Consider the following 16,919-nt stretch of genomic DNA (forward strand, 5'->3'; position numbering starts at 1 on the left):
CAGCACAGTAAAATAATCAAGTCTTTTGTGTCTTTAAAAGCAATATCCGCAAGCAGATATTGTATATGGCTCCACAGTCAGTGCTGTTGCAGTGGATTATTTCCCAAGAGAAGAGTTGAGCTCCTTTGATAAATTACTGCTGGAGAGGTCAGAGATCAATTCAAACAAAGATGTTCCATTCTTGCATTTAATGAAGTTGTAAACAGACCACACACACACACTCCACGCTGCTTTAATGCATCTTCCTTTCATCGAATATGCCGTCCAACTTGAAGCCTTGCACCTGAAGCCAAAATCCATTATTTTCTTTTTGGCTTATGATTTTGGGATACATAATCCAGCCACCAGTGACCACTACAACCATCTGTTTGTAGGAGTGACTTTATGCAAACTTCCAGAGTAAACAGACATCACTGGTAGAGAGGTCTCTTATAAAAGCAGCCAACCAGTGACATCACCAATATTTAAAAAAAAAAAAAAAGTTGTGACCTTTCAATAAAATAAATTCCCAAGTCTTGTAATCATAAATTTCACATGATTTTTAAGTCACGATGCCAGTTCTGAGAGCTTGACTTCCTCGCAGGATTGCTTTGTATTCTTCCTGATCGCACAGGAAATCAGTCAGGACAGTCCAAAAAGGCAGGAATTCCTACAGGTTACAAACCCTCCTTAAATGTAAAAAACAAAACCAAAAAACAAACAAACCCAAAAGCAAAACGCCAGAGCTTGTTACTTCATTTAATATGAAACAAAAACCCCGCAGGTCAGCGTCAGCCTAGTTTGGACTGGTTTATTCCAGAGGGAGGTGGAACCCGTTGCTCCTCCATCCTGTTGGATTGGGAACGCAGGATGAGACTGAAAAAATCCTCATCAGGAACAGTCGATGCTTTAGTTGTAGGTGGTGGAGCAGCACACCTCTGGTCATTCAGTCTGGAACCCTAAAACACAATCGAGAGTTAAAATTATACCAACTGAAGTGTTTAGTGATGCTTTGCACGTATCAGAATTGATTAACCCCTGATTATACTTTAATAGGCATAAAGCAGAAACTGGTAAGTGAGGAAACTCATTTCCAGTGTAGTGGTGCAGCATGGAAACTGATAAAAATTCGAAATGAGTGGCCTAATATTTTCTATTCTGAGGTCCAGTAGATTGTTTTCCTTGTGGACGGACTCTGATCGGCTCTTCACTGCTCTATGAAGGGGATCCTGCAGTATATGAGCGGAGCTTACGTCCGCCTTTATGGCTCCTTTCCCACCCCCCAGCTAGAATATAGCATGCATAAAAATATAAGATGTTACTAAACAACATCATCAGCTTAAATTGACGACTCCTGCCAACGTCACTCCTGTTACTCAATCGCTATATAGACACATGAAGGCAGTAATATTGAAACAGTGTCTGTTAACTTTAATCTTAATGGTCAACATGACATAAAAGCTGCTTGTGCAGAATTTCAGCTCAAATCTAATCAGAAACACTAATAAGGTTTTAAAAGCTTTCTCTCCTGAAAGTTACACTTTTACCACCATCATGTCTCTCTCCTATAAGGTGACTGTGGTGCATTGCTAGGTTAGGTTCTGTGTAACACCACAGTCACCTGTGCATCAGTGCAACATAGACCATGACCGGAAACTACCACAGTACTGTAAACTACCCATTGTAGCCTGCATCTAGTCTAGTATAAACGTTGAATAACAAAGTTGTTACCATTTCATTTGTTGTCAGATTTGTAACCACATAACTTTAAGCACAGTGCTTGCTGATTTTACCTCAGGATCATGAGGATGTGCAGAAAGAGCCCTTTGTCATCTCCAAGGCTACAGCTGGGCGGCCTGCCACGCCATAGCCCATGAAAATTCTCACTTGACTGCATTAAACTGCCTATCACACCTAGACATTAACTCACTTTTCAAATACCCAACTTGGTTGAAAAGTACATACATGAGTCCCTTTTTGTCTTGGATATTTCGTGGAATGAACTGGGTAATATGGTGCCAATTAAGAAGGACTGCCCTGCACTTTCAGTGAAATGGCAATGCCTTGTTTAACCTGGAGCACAGTCAGCATGAGAAGACAGTGTACAGCAGGCTTTGAGGTCTCTTGTTTAGTATAAATAATCCTGAATTATCCAACCATGTTCAAATTATCGAAGCTACTTCCTGGGACCTAAATTCATGAACCCAGAATCTAAGTGTTATCACATGGAAAACTTTAAGGGCAGAGATTCTTAATAAGAGTTATGTACAAGGCAGGACGTGATGCAATGAATTTTCTTTACCTGGCATTTGACTAACATGTCGAAGAAGACATCATCCCCCTCGGGCTGCTCAGAACTGGCCTCGAGACGACCGTACAGGGAGGGTGTGCGAGTAGTATTTGCAGTGGGGACTGGGACTAGGAAGAAAACCAGAAACCCTTTACCTGATATTATGGGGAGTAATGAAAGGATAAAAATGGGCTTTTCCTTGCATTCTTTACCTTGTGACTGGACTTGATCTGTGTTGGAGGTGGAGGGTGTACAAGGCGGGTTGGAGGTGCTGACACGTAAGCCAGGAAAAGGGGTCATGCTGACTCGTTGGTCGTCCAGACGGCGGGCTTGGGAGCTGGCCAGCAGCTCCAGGAAATGACCAGGATCCTGATATAGTCGTTCGCGCTCTGAAACAGCTACAAACAGACATAATTATTATGTGTGTGAGTAACCAATGGAAGTGAGTTAACTGTTAGTTGGGCAATTAGCAACATTTAATCCTGACTTTGTACACGTCAAAAGAGGGCAGTATCTTAAAGCAATCCTCCACCCAAAAGGAAGTGTGCTGCTTCAAATAGTCCTCGGAGGTTTGAAAGCTGGCTTTGCCCTTCATAGAGACTGCTGGGTGTGATAAGCTGGGACTCATGGCCGTTACAGACGAGCGCAATGATAACAAAAAGGCTCATAAACACCGCTGTGCTCACTGAAGGATAAAACCACAAATATAGCTTTTTGGGTGGAGAATCACTTAAGGTCATCTCTGCCATGAGGAAAAGCAACATTCAACATGTAAAAGGATAATTCTGTGACATTCACACCACAATACGCCAGCACTGCGAGTGTCTTCTCTGTAGCTCACTCGTATATTACCTGGCACCTTTTTAGATATGGCGTGAACATCAGTAAGGACACAAGACTGACTCACATTTCTTTTCAGCTACAGGTGGGACGGAGGAGGGAGAGGGATGGGCAGGGAGATGGCTGTTGCCATCCAGTGTACACCTTTGCTCGTCCATTCTGTTGCCCTGGAAACGAGAGAGGACGTCGAAAAAGCTGTCCTCGCCGATAGTGTCCCGTGTTTCTGGCTACAAAAACATTAAAAATCTATAAATAAATAATGAAGCAGGTTTAATAACAACAGAAAACGCTGCAGATAACAGAGGTACTCAGAACAGCTTAAACAAACAAAACAGTAAAGCTAAAACAATTTGTTAATTTGACCTTTGACAGAAAATTAAATCATTTTAATAAAGATGCCATTTGTGTTCTGGGAAATTTTGATGAACACTTTCTCTCTTTTCCAACATTTTAGAGGCAAAACTGACTAAAAGGTAAATGTGGGAATACAAGAGATTAACATTTACACTCTGGCAGAGAGTGGAGTGGATGTTTGCTGGTACTTATGCATCAGTATACTATAAACAGCTATGAATACAATAAGATATGATAAGTATCCTGAGTGGTTTTCGGCTTCCTTTGTTAACACAGCCCTTCTTCATCTGGTGCACATAGTTTGTTACACTAACTGTGATGCAGTTGAATATACAACAGATTCTCTGAACACTGCGCTACTTCCGGATGCTCTCTTGTCACAAGGGGTAACCACAGCAGGTAGCTTCACATGTTTGAGTTAGCAGAGGTTTATACCGGATGCTCTTCCCGATGAATCTATCCAATGCAATTTGGGTGTATAATAATTCAATGATGAATAATAAAAATAATAATTATGATAATAATAATAATTAATATAATTAGGAAAATAAATGGTAAACAAGTGGCACTTTTTCCCCCTCTTACAGATGATTTAAAAATACTCTCTGCAATAGATGAGGTGACACATCTAATCTGGTGAGGGTCCTGTACTACAAAGTGAGTTCAACATACTTATTATATCTTTGAATCAGAATAAGTAGTTACATAAAGCTGGTTATAAACTCATCAACTTAGCCCAGGGTTTCCCAGAAAGAGTGCTGCTAGCAGCACTCTTTCTAACCAATCACAACTTGGGATAATTGTACTAGCAGCAGAGTGGATGATTTTTACAAAGAAAGACCCTTTTTTGTGTAGCAATTTTTCTTATGATTGTTTCTTGTTTTTGTTTATTCATATTATTATTTTCTCATAATAACACATCAACATACTCCAAGACAGCTGCAGGCACATAGAGGACAAAAGCTTAGATTCACTAGTTTACAGTTTATTACTACAAGTGTTACATTTTTCTACAAATTCACTTAAATCTGAAACAGCCTGTATTCTAACAGACAAACCGTTTCCCTTTAAGCAAGTACTTGGAAGCAGTAGGAAGAAAAACAACAACGGGCATAAGACAGAAACTATGACTCCATGCTGCTACACCGAAACTTCCTCCCACAGCATTAACACTTTTGTGGAAAGGCATCTGTGTCAGGTTGTGTCACAGGCTACATGCTCACTTTTAACTTTTAGGCTGAATCATCACTGACCAGAAGCTCAGCGATGATTCCAAGAATGTTTTGAGTGGGTTACGTTTTTCTGCCTGCTTTAACTTACACATACCTTCTGAGGCACTGGTGCTTCCAGCTCAGGCTCCGTGTCCTTGGTGCAGGTTTTGCGCTGGTCTTCCGGAGAGGATTTGTCATCCTTCTGCCTTTTGCTTTTTGTCCAGGGGAAGGGGAAAAGCTTACTGGAAGCCTTGACTGAGTTGTTTTTTGAAGACCCAGAGAACGCATCTTCCCGCCAGTCCTGTATATATAAAAACACACAGAACATACGACTTTCTTACTGACAGAGTTACAAGATCAGTCTATTTTTTTAACCTACCACAGGCTGGGTGAACAGAGCAGAAAGTACCATTCTTTGCAGAGCATTTTTCATGTAAAATTAACTCTTTTTGTATTTAATGTGTTTTCATTGTCAGAACAGTTGTTTTTTGTTACTCTGTTCCACTTTGTCTCCTAAAAATAGTGAAAATAGTCAAACTAATAAAACTAAAAATTTGGCTAGCCTAATTTAAAGCTCAGGAGTTTGGACCATTTCATTTGTTATGGCCAGTTCTGAAATAAGACTGAGCACAGTTAGTTTTACGTACCGGGTGTGCCGGCAAATCTCCCCTTTGACTTTTGGGGGAAATTTGACTGAAATCCAAGTTCTCTTCTTTACTTCTGTTCAAGGATGCATACTTTGTCCCTGAAACAAAACAAAAAAAATTAGCCAGTGTGGCCACATTTCTGGAAAAACAATGATTCAGCAAAGCATCACAGCATAAAGCTACAGGACACAAGCAAATGGATTTTTTGAATCTTAACAGCATGGGTTTGGTGTTAAAGAGGACTCGACTCTTGTTCATGCGCATTTACACACATGCAGTGGTGTAAAAATGAACTGGTTAACAAAGTCCAGATTTACCTGGTATGCTGGGGAAACCCCGGTAGCCTTCTGTCAGAGCAGAGCTATTTGCATTGGTGTTGCCGAAGAGGTAGGGATGAAAGTTTGGGTTGGACTTGAGGCCTACAGCCAACCGTAGGTCTGACAAGTTCATCCTGGCGGTGGCCTCGCTACTTTTATCTCCGGTCTGCACCAATGACAACATTACAGTTTACTGTGAGCATATGATATATTTTTATTTCTACATCTGGCTTTACAAATACATATACAATTATTTCCTGTTGTTCCCTACTCAACCAGCAGATGGAGGTGTGGCCCGATAAAGCTACTGACTAGACTCCTAAAAGAGCAGGAAAACTGTAAACAGTCACCTCTTTGGCAATTTCTAGATGTTTCTCAGCAAACTGCATGGCTTGCTCATGATTCCCCAGGGCTGTATGGGCATTTCCTAGACTCCAGTAAGCTCTTCCTTCACCGACGCTGCAGCAAGACAGAACAGTCTGAGTAACTTCATGTGAAATTATGCAATAACGGGTAGTCATACATCAAATTATCACACACTGAAATTACAACAGCTGAGACTAAAATTAGGTCATGTGTATTTCACAACAATAGTGGGTATTTAACATTTCCACGCACAATTTGCTAAAATCTATACATATTAATGACAGCTAGTTTAAAAAACAAAACAAAAAACATTATACAAGATTTACTCAGCACCGCCCATTTTAAACCCTTTTACAAGACTAAAAAGAAAACCATCCCCCCCTCAAAAAAAACAAAACAAAACAAAACAAAAAAACCCACATAAAACAAAACATTTCCACATTATAAAATAACCATTGTTCCCAAATATCCTGCAGAGCCTTTATATAAAGCTCATCTATAAGCACTTAACCAATTACAACATGAAATGACTGTAAATGCTGCTCCTTGGGACTTTTTGCTTTTGGATGTTTGTTTTAACACCACAGCGGCCACCCACATGTTAAGTGCACAATCTGATTACACTTCTGAGGACAGTTTGGCAGCAAAGCTGACAACAACAAAAGGCTTTCAGTGGTATACCGGTCGCTAAGATCCTGAGCAATGACCAGATGTTTGAGGTGGTAATCAATAGCTCTCTCATAGTCCTGCAGTAGCGTGTAGGTGTTTCCCAGACTGTAACAGGCCTGAGCCTCCACAGCTCTGTCCTTCAAAAGCCTGGCCAGCTGCAGAGTCCTCCTGAGGGTGAAAGAGAAGAGGAGGAAGGTCAAAGAATGTCTAAGGCGAGTGCAGGACAATGATTGTTATCTGCTATTTTCTGTTCTCTTTATTCTCATTTTCCAAGGACATCCATGTCAAGGAAGTGCTGGAATGACAGACTGACAAGTTAAAACATTTGACAGTGTTCCTGTAAGTAAGTCATTAAAAAATACTATGCAGCTCATAAAAACTAGGGAGGAAGTGCAGCCAAAAAAAAAACTCCTCCTAAGCTGCTGGGATGAACTCATCCTCCAGTGTAAATCACTTAGGTTTAATCTGATTCTTGTTCTCCAACTCATTTATAGCTGTCTGTTCATGTGTAAAAGGTTTTAACGTAACATTTATGGTACAAAGAGGAGAACAAAGAGAAGCCCTAAAAGTAAAAACTGTGCTTTCAGCAGACTTTTCTTTCTGTCAAGGCACAAATGAGGTGAGAAAGATGAGCCTCACTTGTAATGACCGGCCGCCACGTCAAACTGTTTGAGGAATATGTGTGCATTGCCAAGGTTGCAGTGGGCCCTCCTCTCAGCAGACCTATCCCCAAACTCCTTAGCAACGAGAAGGCGCTATCGAATAAAAAGAGTGCATGTTACTCTTATCTTATTAAAGAATGAGTTAAGCATCATAACAATACTGGCCAAGCTCCTAAACAAGAGTCAAAGAGCGTTGTGAGTACTTCGGCACCTACCTTTTCATGTGCAGCTACTGCGTTTTCAAAGTCTCCTAGCAGATAGTAAGTGTTTCCAAGGTTCCCGTAGGTACGACCCTGGGCCGCTCGATCGCCCAGCTCCGTCACCAGGTGCAGGTTTGCTCTTTGTTCACAATAACAAGAAGATGCTCACTTATAATTGAAAACTGTGGCAGAAACACATGGCTGTTGTCTTAGGTTTTCTGGGTGATTCTGTGATGACTGAGTGAGATTTGACAAAAAGACACTTTTCCTTTTGTTTTTCTAGTCGTCAACAAGAAACTGATCAGTCTGGGCCGGCCACTGGACAGACAGACGAAGATTTGCTTCGACTTGGGTTTAATGCCAATCGGAGCTTGTCTGCTACTTTTTTTTTTTTTTTTTTTGTAAACTCTTGACGGACCATCTTATGACCTACATCTTGAGAGCACAACCACCCAACAACTTAAGAAGTAACTTTAGCAACAGTTTATTTTTTGTGTGCGTTTTTTTTTAAATCATTTGAATGGATCAGTGGAAGATTACATACCATTTTTTCTACAAATCGTCTTTGTCTACATGTGCATGGTGGTCATTGCATATTGAAATAACAGCAAACAATCAAAAATGACAATTTTGATTAGAGCTGCATGGGACACAATGGTTTCTCCAAACTGTTCAGTTATATAAAAATCGCCTGCCGCTGATGCAAAGACATTGATGTTAGTCAGTGAAATGTGAGGCAATGGAAATGATTATGAAACAACTTTATTACAAACACCATACACCACCCTAGCACCTCAGAGCTGTCTTAAGCTCTATATCTAATCCATTCTGGCAAGCTCATTTTTTAAACAACTTCCAACCGTGGCACAGTTCAGCGTCTTAGTCATATCTCATCGGGACCTTTGCAGTAAACAAAGCAAAATCAATGCTTAGAGATAAACAGTGATGCCAACTCACTCGTAGTACTGCGCAGCTTTCCTCAGGGCTATCCTTGCCTCCTCTGAAAACTCTCCTGGCTCTGCTCCACTCCAGCAGATGCTCTTGCCCTTGGCGTGGTAAACGTTTCCGAAATTATACAGCGCTCGAGCCTGCCCGACCTACAACACGCACAACAGATTTTCACAGACGGAAACCAGAGTGACCCGCGTTGTAATTACATACTTAAAATACACAGACACCAGACTTTGGTGCTTGCATGCAGCCTGCAGAACTATTCTAGATGCTGGTACACAGAGTCAATGCAGTCGTCACGTGTGCTCGAAGTGTTCTGTGGCTCCACAGCACGTTACGAGGTACAGTTGTAACAAATTTGGATCCATTTATGCTAATCAAAGTATATGAGCATTTTAGTCACAGACTAAAATGTTTATTGACAAAACAGTGAAAATAATTTAATCTTATGTTGCTAAAATAAAAAAACAGCTGGGGGATGCTCCGCTTGTGTTGAAATAATAAATAAAACATCACCCACCTTATCATATATGGCTCTCGTGATTTCCAAATGTCTTTGGCAGCAAACCACTGCTTCGTCATACCGTCCTAAAAGCTTTAATGTGTTTCCAAGGTTACCGCTGGCTTTGGCCTCTCCAACTTCATCTCCAATTGTTCTGGGATTGTAATGAAGATTTAAAAAAAAAAAAATAAGCATTAGGAAATAATTAGATTGGAATATCAGTGTATTCCTTATGTGTATTAGATGGAAAACACAAGAGGCAAGAAAGTAATTTGCAGCTGCAAGCAGTAATACGCTGGAGTCTAGTTTAGCAGTTTAATCAAGGAGGGGAGATATAGTGATTAAAAAAAAAAAAGTTGTAGCACTTAATCCTGAATGTATTGTTAGACTATACGTGTGTGCGCGTGTGTGTGTAGGCTGACCAAGGTCAAAACAGTTGAACAATCAACTCAAAAGACTTAAAAATGAAGACATTTGGATGATTTGTTTAACAACCATATTTTAAAAATGTTCACCTGGTGAGTGTGAGGTCATGCCGATGGTATTCCAGAGCTTTATTATACTCTTGAAGGTGAAAGTAGGCATTTCCCAGCTGGCTGTAGATGGCACTGAGGATCTGGAGGTCCTCTGTTCCAACCTGGATGGCAGACTCAAAGAAGGACACACCCGCTCTGTAGTCCCCGGTCTTACAGAGCCGCTCACCTTCCAGAGCCAGGTCCAGACATGATGACTCCATCCTGCAGGGAGGCAGGACCAGGCGAGAAATCACAGTGTGTTTAATCACAAGGCTGAAATACCTTACTAAATCAGAAGAATGACAAATCAGTTATAATTCTCCCCTACACCCTTACTCATGCTAAGCCACAAAACTACAACTCAATACTCTGTCACATCTAGATAAGTCCACAGTCCCGAACATAAGTGTGGACACACTCATCCATTCAAATGTACGGTACTGATTGTTTTTTTTCTTCCAAATTACTTAAACTGATTACTCTTGACTAGGTTTTGATTAACCAATCGATTTCCTAGCACATTAGAAAAAAATATTCATGTATTCAAAAATGATGTAAAAGAGCAGAAAATTATCATTTAAGAGAATCTGCTGCCAGCGAGAGATGGCAAAAATTCCATTTTGGTTGTTTGAATTATTCAACAGATCACATTTAGCAAAAACCTTTCTGAAGTGACTTAACAACAAATTGACAAATTGTTCAAGCAAAATCTGAAACAACCACTTTTTAAATTGCACGAATGTCCTTTACTACAAAGAAATAAGCTAAAGTGCCACCGCGGAGAGATCATCTGTGTTTTGAAACGGGGCCAAATAACCTGGAGGTTAGATCACTCAAGTAACACATGAACTCATCTCACTGGCTCACTGTGGAGATCCCTTTTTAACAGTCAAATTACCACACAACACAAGAAAGAGAAACTCCAAACGAGAAGCAGAAAAAAAAAAACCCTCCAGACTGTGAAACCAGACCCAACAACTATAATTCCAAAATAAGACCAAGCATTTCCTGTCCAACTCCTAAACTGCCACATTTACCCTGAAATGACAACGTGTACTTTACATTTAACCATGACATTAACTAAACTAATAAGGTCTAACATTTTTGCACTCTCAATAATCTTTTACTTTTTTCAGCTTCAAAACTGTCAGTGAAACAAAACCAAGAGGGGAAAAAAATCTGTCATGAGCAAATCCATAATAAATTTGTAAAACAAATCCAGTCATGCACGGCTGCAGCAGATTCCCAACTACAGCATTAACATGACTTGACTTGTTGATTGATACTAAATTTGGAGGAACAGCAATATTGCTCTGCATTAAAACAAAGCGGTTTACTTTTATGAACTGGGTTAAAATTTGTGTGCCTGCCACAGGAAAAGCACACACATGCAGGCATTTCTTCTTAATCAGAACAATCACAGGTTTATAATTACCCTTGCACACTTGTGACCCCATCCCCCAAAGAGACCATACCAGTTATCCCCCGCCCCCTCAACCCCTTCAACCCTCTGAGGAAATGAAACCACATTCTGCAGTGTTGTCTGCAATACTATTTGGTTTGTTAGGTTGCTCCATTCAGGAATTAACAAGTAATTTATGAATGGCAAAATGAGGTTTCATAGGATTCATTAAAATAAATAAATAAATAAACAAACTAATATATCTTCATATGTGATGTGCTGCATTTACTTTCTAAACTTAGACATTTCCTCTTCTGAATGTTCCAGGCTACTTGAGCACGCTTTGGTTACAAGAATAGAAGTATTTAATCTCAGCTAGAGGGCAGAGATGTTCTTTCAAAAGGTTAAAAGTAATGTAAATAAATTAAACCTTTTCTTACTAAAGCACTAATGCATTAAAAAAAAAAGGGATGTCTTTATTGTTTCAAATATGTTGAAGACGTTAAATTCCACAAAAACAGTAACTGTAAGCTGTTGAGACGTATGTGTACAATGTACGACCTCAGAGTACCACAGTGTTTCCTGTATATTAACATGCTTTCTGACATGTAACTGGACATTTTGTTGCTCCCGGTCAAAGACAAGTGACAATCCAACACCCTGGCTCACATACCTGTCGCCTCTTCCCCTTCTGATGCACTCGAGACAAGTTGACACGACAGACATTTCAAGCTTCTCAATGACTCTCAGGAGCAAACCCAGCTCGTTCAGCACTGCACCCTTTATCTTCTCTACCTTCGCGTGCATACACATAACGCACACAGCTACGGTGTCTCAATTTCAAAGAAATAAAGAAAACCCCCACGGATAGGCCGCCTTCCCTGCGTGCGCCCCGCTAACTCGTAGCAGCAAAACAAAGGACTTAATCCTCTCAGCGTTCACGTCGACCTTGATGGCCAGGTGAAAGGCTGGGAGACCTTTTGTTTAGGTGAAGACGGATTAACAGCAGGCTGTTACGGAGCTGATATGATTTAAGTTAGAGCAGTCCGCGAGGCTGGCATGTTCAAATGATTGTTATATTTCTCACTTAGCCATTGGTAACCTGCACATCTAATCCACCTGATGGTATGTGTCACTTCCAATTAGGCCAGACCTGCGAGGTAATTCTAGTCACTTTAAGTGGCTCTAGTGAACCCTAAGGCTATTTGCTTGACTCCGCATGAAATAATCATCCTGCAGCATGCAGTCTGGATGTACACACATTCTACTTTCTACACATTCTTACTATTAACATATAAAAATGTTTTACCTGGACAATAGTGTTAATTTTAATAAGACACGTCATCTTTCATTAGAATGACTCTCTGTGATTTCTTTTGGCAAATCCCACAGTGGACAGCATAGAGATGAATTAGGTACAGAAAGCCAAAAATAAATTCACACCCCTTCACAATCCCTAAACCAAAGCTTCTCGTATCTCAGCTGTTGCAGATCTGAAGAAATCCACTTGTCTGAATTAAGAAGGCTGGACCAAAGTGCCCTCTGGGTCCTCATCCTTGTCCACGATCACTAGAGCAAGCCATGTGACTTTAAAGCCACCACCTCAGCTGACCAAACGCCAGGTCAATTGTTATACAAAGAGGTGAACGTTGGTGCACGTAGAAATGTATTAGACAAGAAAATGCATTAGTAAAATTCTCCTAATTAGCTATGAGTTATTTATGTAGGAATAATAATATATAAATTGTACATCTTCCTGCTACTTCCCATCTATGACTATGACTTTCAAAGTAAAAGAAAATCCCCATTATCAGGTTGTCTTATTTACCTGCATGCTAGCTGTTGCTGAACACACAGAATGGAATTCATTCAAAGGAAAATATGCCAATAGCAAACCGGTTTGACTGGGCTTGTGCATGCAGCTCAATTATGCCTCTACCCTACGCTGTTTCCCAAAATATATGTCATATACTATATCAGTTACATGCAGAGCTAAACATGAGAGTCAGAGTCAACAACATGACAGCACAGCTTTGTAATCAGGTTCATTTTCTCACAACTGTTTTGGTCCTGCCATGAAATATTTACACCGTGGCTCAGGAGGACCTCCTGTAGTCCATCCAGAATCTGTCATCAGCTAGCCAATCAGGTCTCAGGTTACTGACACAGACACAAACTTAGCAGATAAACTAATAATAAATACAAATGTGAGTGATTCTTTCCTTAATTATTATTATTAGTAGTAGTAGTATTGTTACTACTATTGTGGAAAAAAAGTAATGCATTTAATTAGCTGTAACTTCAATTTGAGGTAATTGTGCAATTCAGTATGGAAGCTCTTATGCATGTCAGCATTCAGATTTTCAGCTCTTATCACTCCACGCCAAATAATGTGGATTATTCCATTACTCTTCAGTTGTGTTCTTCTAATCTCTCTGATTTTATATTCAGAGAGAAGGGCACAAAAGCATGGCACAGTTTAAGTAAACGCAAACACACAGCCTACCTGAGGCGCACATGGAGTAAATGCTCTCTGTCGTATGCACATTGCAGAGCAAAGCTGCCAAACATGACAGTCAGCCAAGCAGTCCTATAAGGAGCCAGAGACTGAACCACATTATGTATTCCTGTCAACTCCTCAGCTCAAGGTGAACCAAACTTTTTTTGTTTTGAAGAAAAAGCTGGGAACTAACTGACACGAAATATACATGCAACCGATTCATGGAGAACGCCCGCATGCTGCTATGCATGGGTTCAGCTGTCGCACTATCTCTGTCCCACCTCTTATCTGGAAACCAGAGCTGAGGTGCAAGAGAAAACACTCACTGTCATGCACACACGTAAAGAAAAAAACAAAAACAAAAACCAACTCACGAGCAAAAACTAACACAATCAATCAAGGGTGTTTGACGAGACACAGATGGGGAGACAATTGAATCAGCAGAGCTTTATAATTTAATTATTTTCATTGCTGCACATGCTGCCAGGAGTTCTGTGGAAGCTGTCAGTTCACGTGCTTGTTCAAAGCAATAGCGATCTCTCCTCAAGTTGCAATATGTGGTAAATAAACAGAATACACAGACACGGTCTCGAAGGGGAAGAGCTTGCATTGGGTCCCACTGCTCTGTGACATGCTCTTTGATTTTCATGCTTAAAAAAATGACTGGGGATTTGTCATGAACAGTGCACACAATGCAATGGGCACGCTACTGCGTTCAAAATGATGTTCACCTACTCAGTGTCAATCGTATGCCAAGAAAAATCCCTTCACATTCAATACAATGAGAAAGTGCTCATGTTCCTCATGCCCAGTTCCCAAGACCGTGTCCAAACAGAAACTCGAAATTCAACTACTAGTTTCACACCTCCTGTCTTTCTGATCATGCTGCCGTTGATGCTCTCTTTCTTGATTTTTGACCTATTTTGCACATACCTCAGCACTGAGCTGTACTAGGCTTGTTTGCCTCCCTGTTGGCCTGAATGGATTCATTTATCCTATGACCTCATTCACTGACTGAACTGTTTTCAGAGAAGGCACTCCAGCTGACTGCACCATTTTCCTTTTTTTCCCTCTTTTTTTGGGTGAAAGCATCATCATGCGCTCTAAAGTTTTGACAGTGTTGCAGTGCACACGGATCCCAAAGGGAAAGCAGTTTCCGATGCAGGGAACATGACGTCTGCCAACAATCGAGAGCAAACTTAAAAGTCGGTTCTGCGTCGCACTTTTAGCAATACCTGTCAAACTGAGATTTTACTTTTTAAAGCTTAAAAGAAGAGGGGGTAAAAAAAAAAAAAAAAAAAAAAAAAGCCATCAGATTTTCTTGAGTAGAATGAAGAAAGAAAAAAAAAAATCAGCTGACTGGAAAACATTCAAGATCAAGCACTAACATGTGCAATGTTCCATTACAGTAAATGACAATCAGGAGGAAGTGTGGCACAGTAAAACCAAAACTGATCACAATGAGCAGCCAAATAAGTCCACTTTTCTTTCACTTTCCGCCCAGTTTTGCCTAAATCTAGATCTCATTTGTCAAACGCTGCTTTAAATATGAATTTTTATAATTCTGAAGAATTATAAGAGCAATGTGCAGTCCTGCAGCAGCTCCATAGTCTCCACAGCTCTCTGCTGAAGATCCAGTGATAAATATTTTTTTAAACATCCTGAAAAAAAAGAAGAAAAAAAAACCCCCAGCCCACTGCTTTTAATTTTCCATAATACAAAAAAAGCTGACACAACAAATCCTCCTCATTTTGCTGCATTTTGCACAGAAAGTGTGGACAACTACAAACGAAAGCACCACCCCACCGCTGCTCTTTGGATGCCTCTTACTCACCCATGCATTAAAAAAGAAAAAGAAAAAAAAAAGAGAGCTCAAAATGACATCCAAAAATAATTTCCATAGAAATACGCCCAGCCAATCTCTCTCCAATTAAGTGATGCTCTCTGAAGTGCTAACAGCTTCTTTCTTTCTTTTTCCCCTGAAGAAAGCTCACCAGAAACCATCATTAGAGACTTAAACCCAGCCCTACATGGGAAAATGGGTCGCAGCCTATTTAAATAGCAAACTGAGCTTCAACATCATAACTGCTGCCTGCCCTGTAATTACTGTTTATGTTAAACTAGTTGAGTGGGTTTCACCATGTAGCCAAAGTTTTAGCAATACACTACTTAAAAAACAAAACAAAACTTATTTTTGTTGTGTTTTTTTGTGCTAAGATTTAACACCTAAAGCTACCATTTGTTTGGTCCGTGTACTGGCTCACGCTACATTTCTTCCCTAAACTCATGACACAGCCTTGGTCATGTTTAGGAAATTCTGTATTAGAAAGCTGGAAATGAGTCAGTTAAACATGAGCAAGCCCTCACATGCCCCCTGTCTGACTGAACGGCAGACGGTGTCACTTGTTATAGAAGCTATTGCGACATAGTTAATACAGTCCAAACGTATGAAGGTCTCACAGAGAATAAAGCTACCTTAAATGTGTAAACGACTGTTTCTAGAAATTAACCACAACGACCAAACGACACCAAAACTTCCCAGATGTTTCTTTCACCTACCTCAAAGTGAAGTCCGCGAATACACCACAAACATGGCTCCAGCTCGGTAAAGAAAATAGTAAAGTCAAGTCAAAAATCTTCCAAAGTGTTTGTTTTGTTTTCCACCCGGTTGCTTACAGTAGCGTTACTACTCACTCGTCCATCTGGGAGGAAGATGACTCTGGTGTCTCGGGAAGCACAAGTCGAAGCCACTCCTCGAGCTCAAAATCTGACTCCAATTAGGATTCCACGGTTGCTGCCTTCAAGTGTCATGGGAAATATTTGGCAATGGTGCTGTAACCTGACCAATCACGTCGTTAAAAAGTTCTTGAGGTGACGTTTGCAGGAGGGCGGTTGTAAACCTCCACTGTCAACTATGCGTCGTTGGAAGTCAGTGATTGTTAATAAACCAGGCCATTCGCGTACTGGCGAATAGCCTCAATTAATACAGCGTGCCTAGCTTTGAAGGTCTCTCCCGCCCCCTGCCGCACGGCGCTATTCTTTGCGACTCATTTTCAAAACAAGCAAATTAGATGTCTTGTGTAGTCCGGTAAAAATTTTTAGAAGTGGGATGGCAAAGTGTAGCAGTTTGTTTAAATCACTTTGACTAAATGGGAATTACGACAAACGCGCAAAGCAACGTTTAGGATTTCAAAATAAAAGTATGTCCCTTACTGATGGTTGTAGTCGTAGTCTTCACCCAGGCATTTAGCTGTCATTAGTGCTGTGCAATACTGCAAATTTAGTGCCGTAAAAATTACTTACTGACCAAGTAAATAGAGGGCCAATTTAGTCAATACTGATATTTTAAACCTGTAAAGGCAGCTTTTAGCGGCGAGAGCAATGTGTCATGATTTTTTAGATGAATCATCATTAGTTTGCAAATTCTGAAGACATTTTAAAAACCACTAAATCACTGTGATTTTATTTATTTTTTATTTTTTATTTTTTAAACTTTACACAATCAAAACACACC

General features: G+C 40.3%; 1 protein-coding gene across 5 annotated transcripts; it reads right to left on the reverse strand.

Moving 5' to 3' along the window:
• Positions 1-471: 471 nt before the first annotated feature.
• Positions 472-16,369, reverse strand: LOC146498864 (G-protein-signaling modulator 2-like). Of its 5 annotated transcripts, XM_085138867.1 has the most exons (16): positions 16,100-16,369; positions 15,965-16,006; positions 9,504-9,725; positions 9,007-9,142; positions 8,493-8,632; positions 7,551-7,674; positions 7,313-7,428; positions 6,686-6,841; positions 5,989-6,097; positions 5,639-5,804; positions 5,322-5,419; positions 4,790-4,975; positions 3,177-3,336; positions 2,482-2,667; positions 2,282-2,397; positions 472-938 (listed from the first exon to the last, which is right to left on the reverse strand). In XM_085138867.1, exons 1-16 carry the CDS (start codon positions 16,105-16,107, stop codon positions 771-773), a joined length of 2,133 nt encoding a protein of 710 aa, XP_084994993.1. In that variant the 5' UTR covers positions 16,108-16,369; the 3' UTR covers positions 472-770. The 5 variants fall into 5 exon arrangements, with proteins under 5 accessions (XP_084994993.1, XP_084994994.1, XP_084994995.1 ...); XM_085138868.1 differs by lacking the exon at positions 15,965-16,006; XM_085138869.1 differs by lacking the exons at positions 15,965-16,006; positions 16,100-16,369 and adding an exon at positions 12,215-14,666.
• Between the last annotated feature and the right edge of the window lie 550 nt (positions 16,370-16,919).

Source organism: Neolamprologus multifasciatus, chromosome 17 (genome assembly GCF_963576455.1).
Source record: "Neolamprologus multifasciatus chromosome 17, fNeoMul1.2, whole genome shotgun sequence".
Lineage (NCBI taxonomy): Eukaryota > Metazoa > Chordata > Actinopteri > Cichliformes > Cichlidae > Neolamprologus > Neolamprologus multifasciatus.

Coding starts and splice junctions, on each gene's coding strand:
- LOC146498864 (XM_085138866.1), bottom strand. CDS start 11,718: ATGTGTATGCACGCGAAGGTAGAGAAGATAAAGGGTGCAGTGCTGAAC. Junction 7,675..8,492: donor AAAGCTGCGCAGTACTACGA/GTGAGTTGGCAT, acceptor TTGTGAACAAAG/AGCAAACCTGCACCTGGTGA. Junction 2,668..3,176: donor ACCTGTAGCTGAAAAGAAAT/GTGAGTCAGTCT, acceptor GTCTGTTTGTAG/CTGTTTCAGAGCGCGAACGA.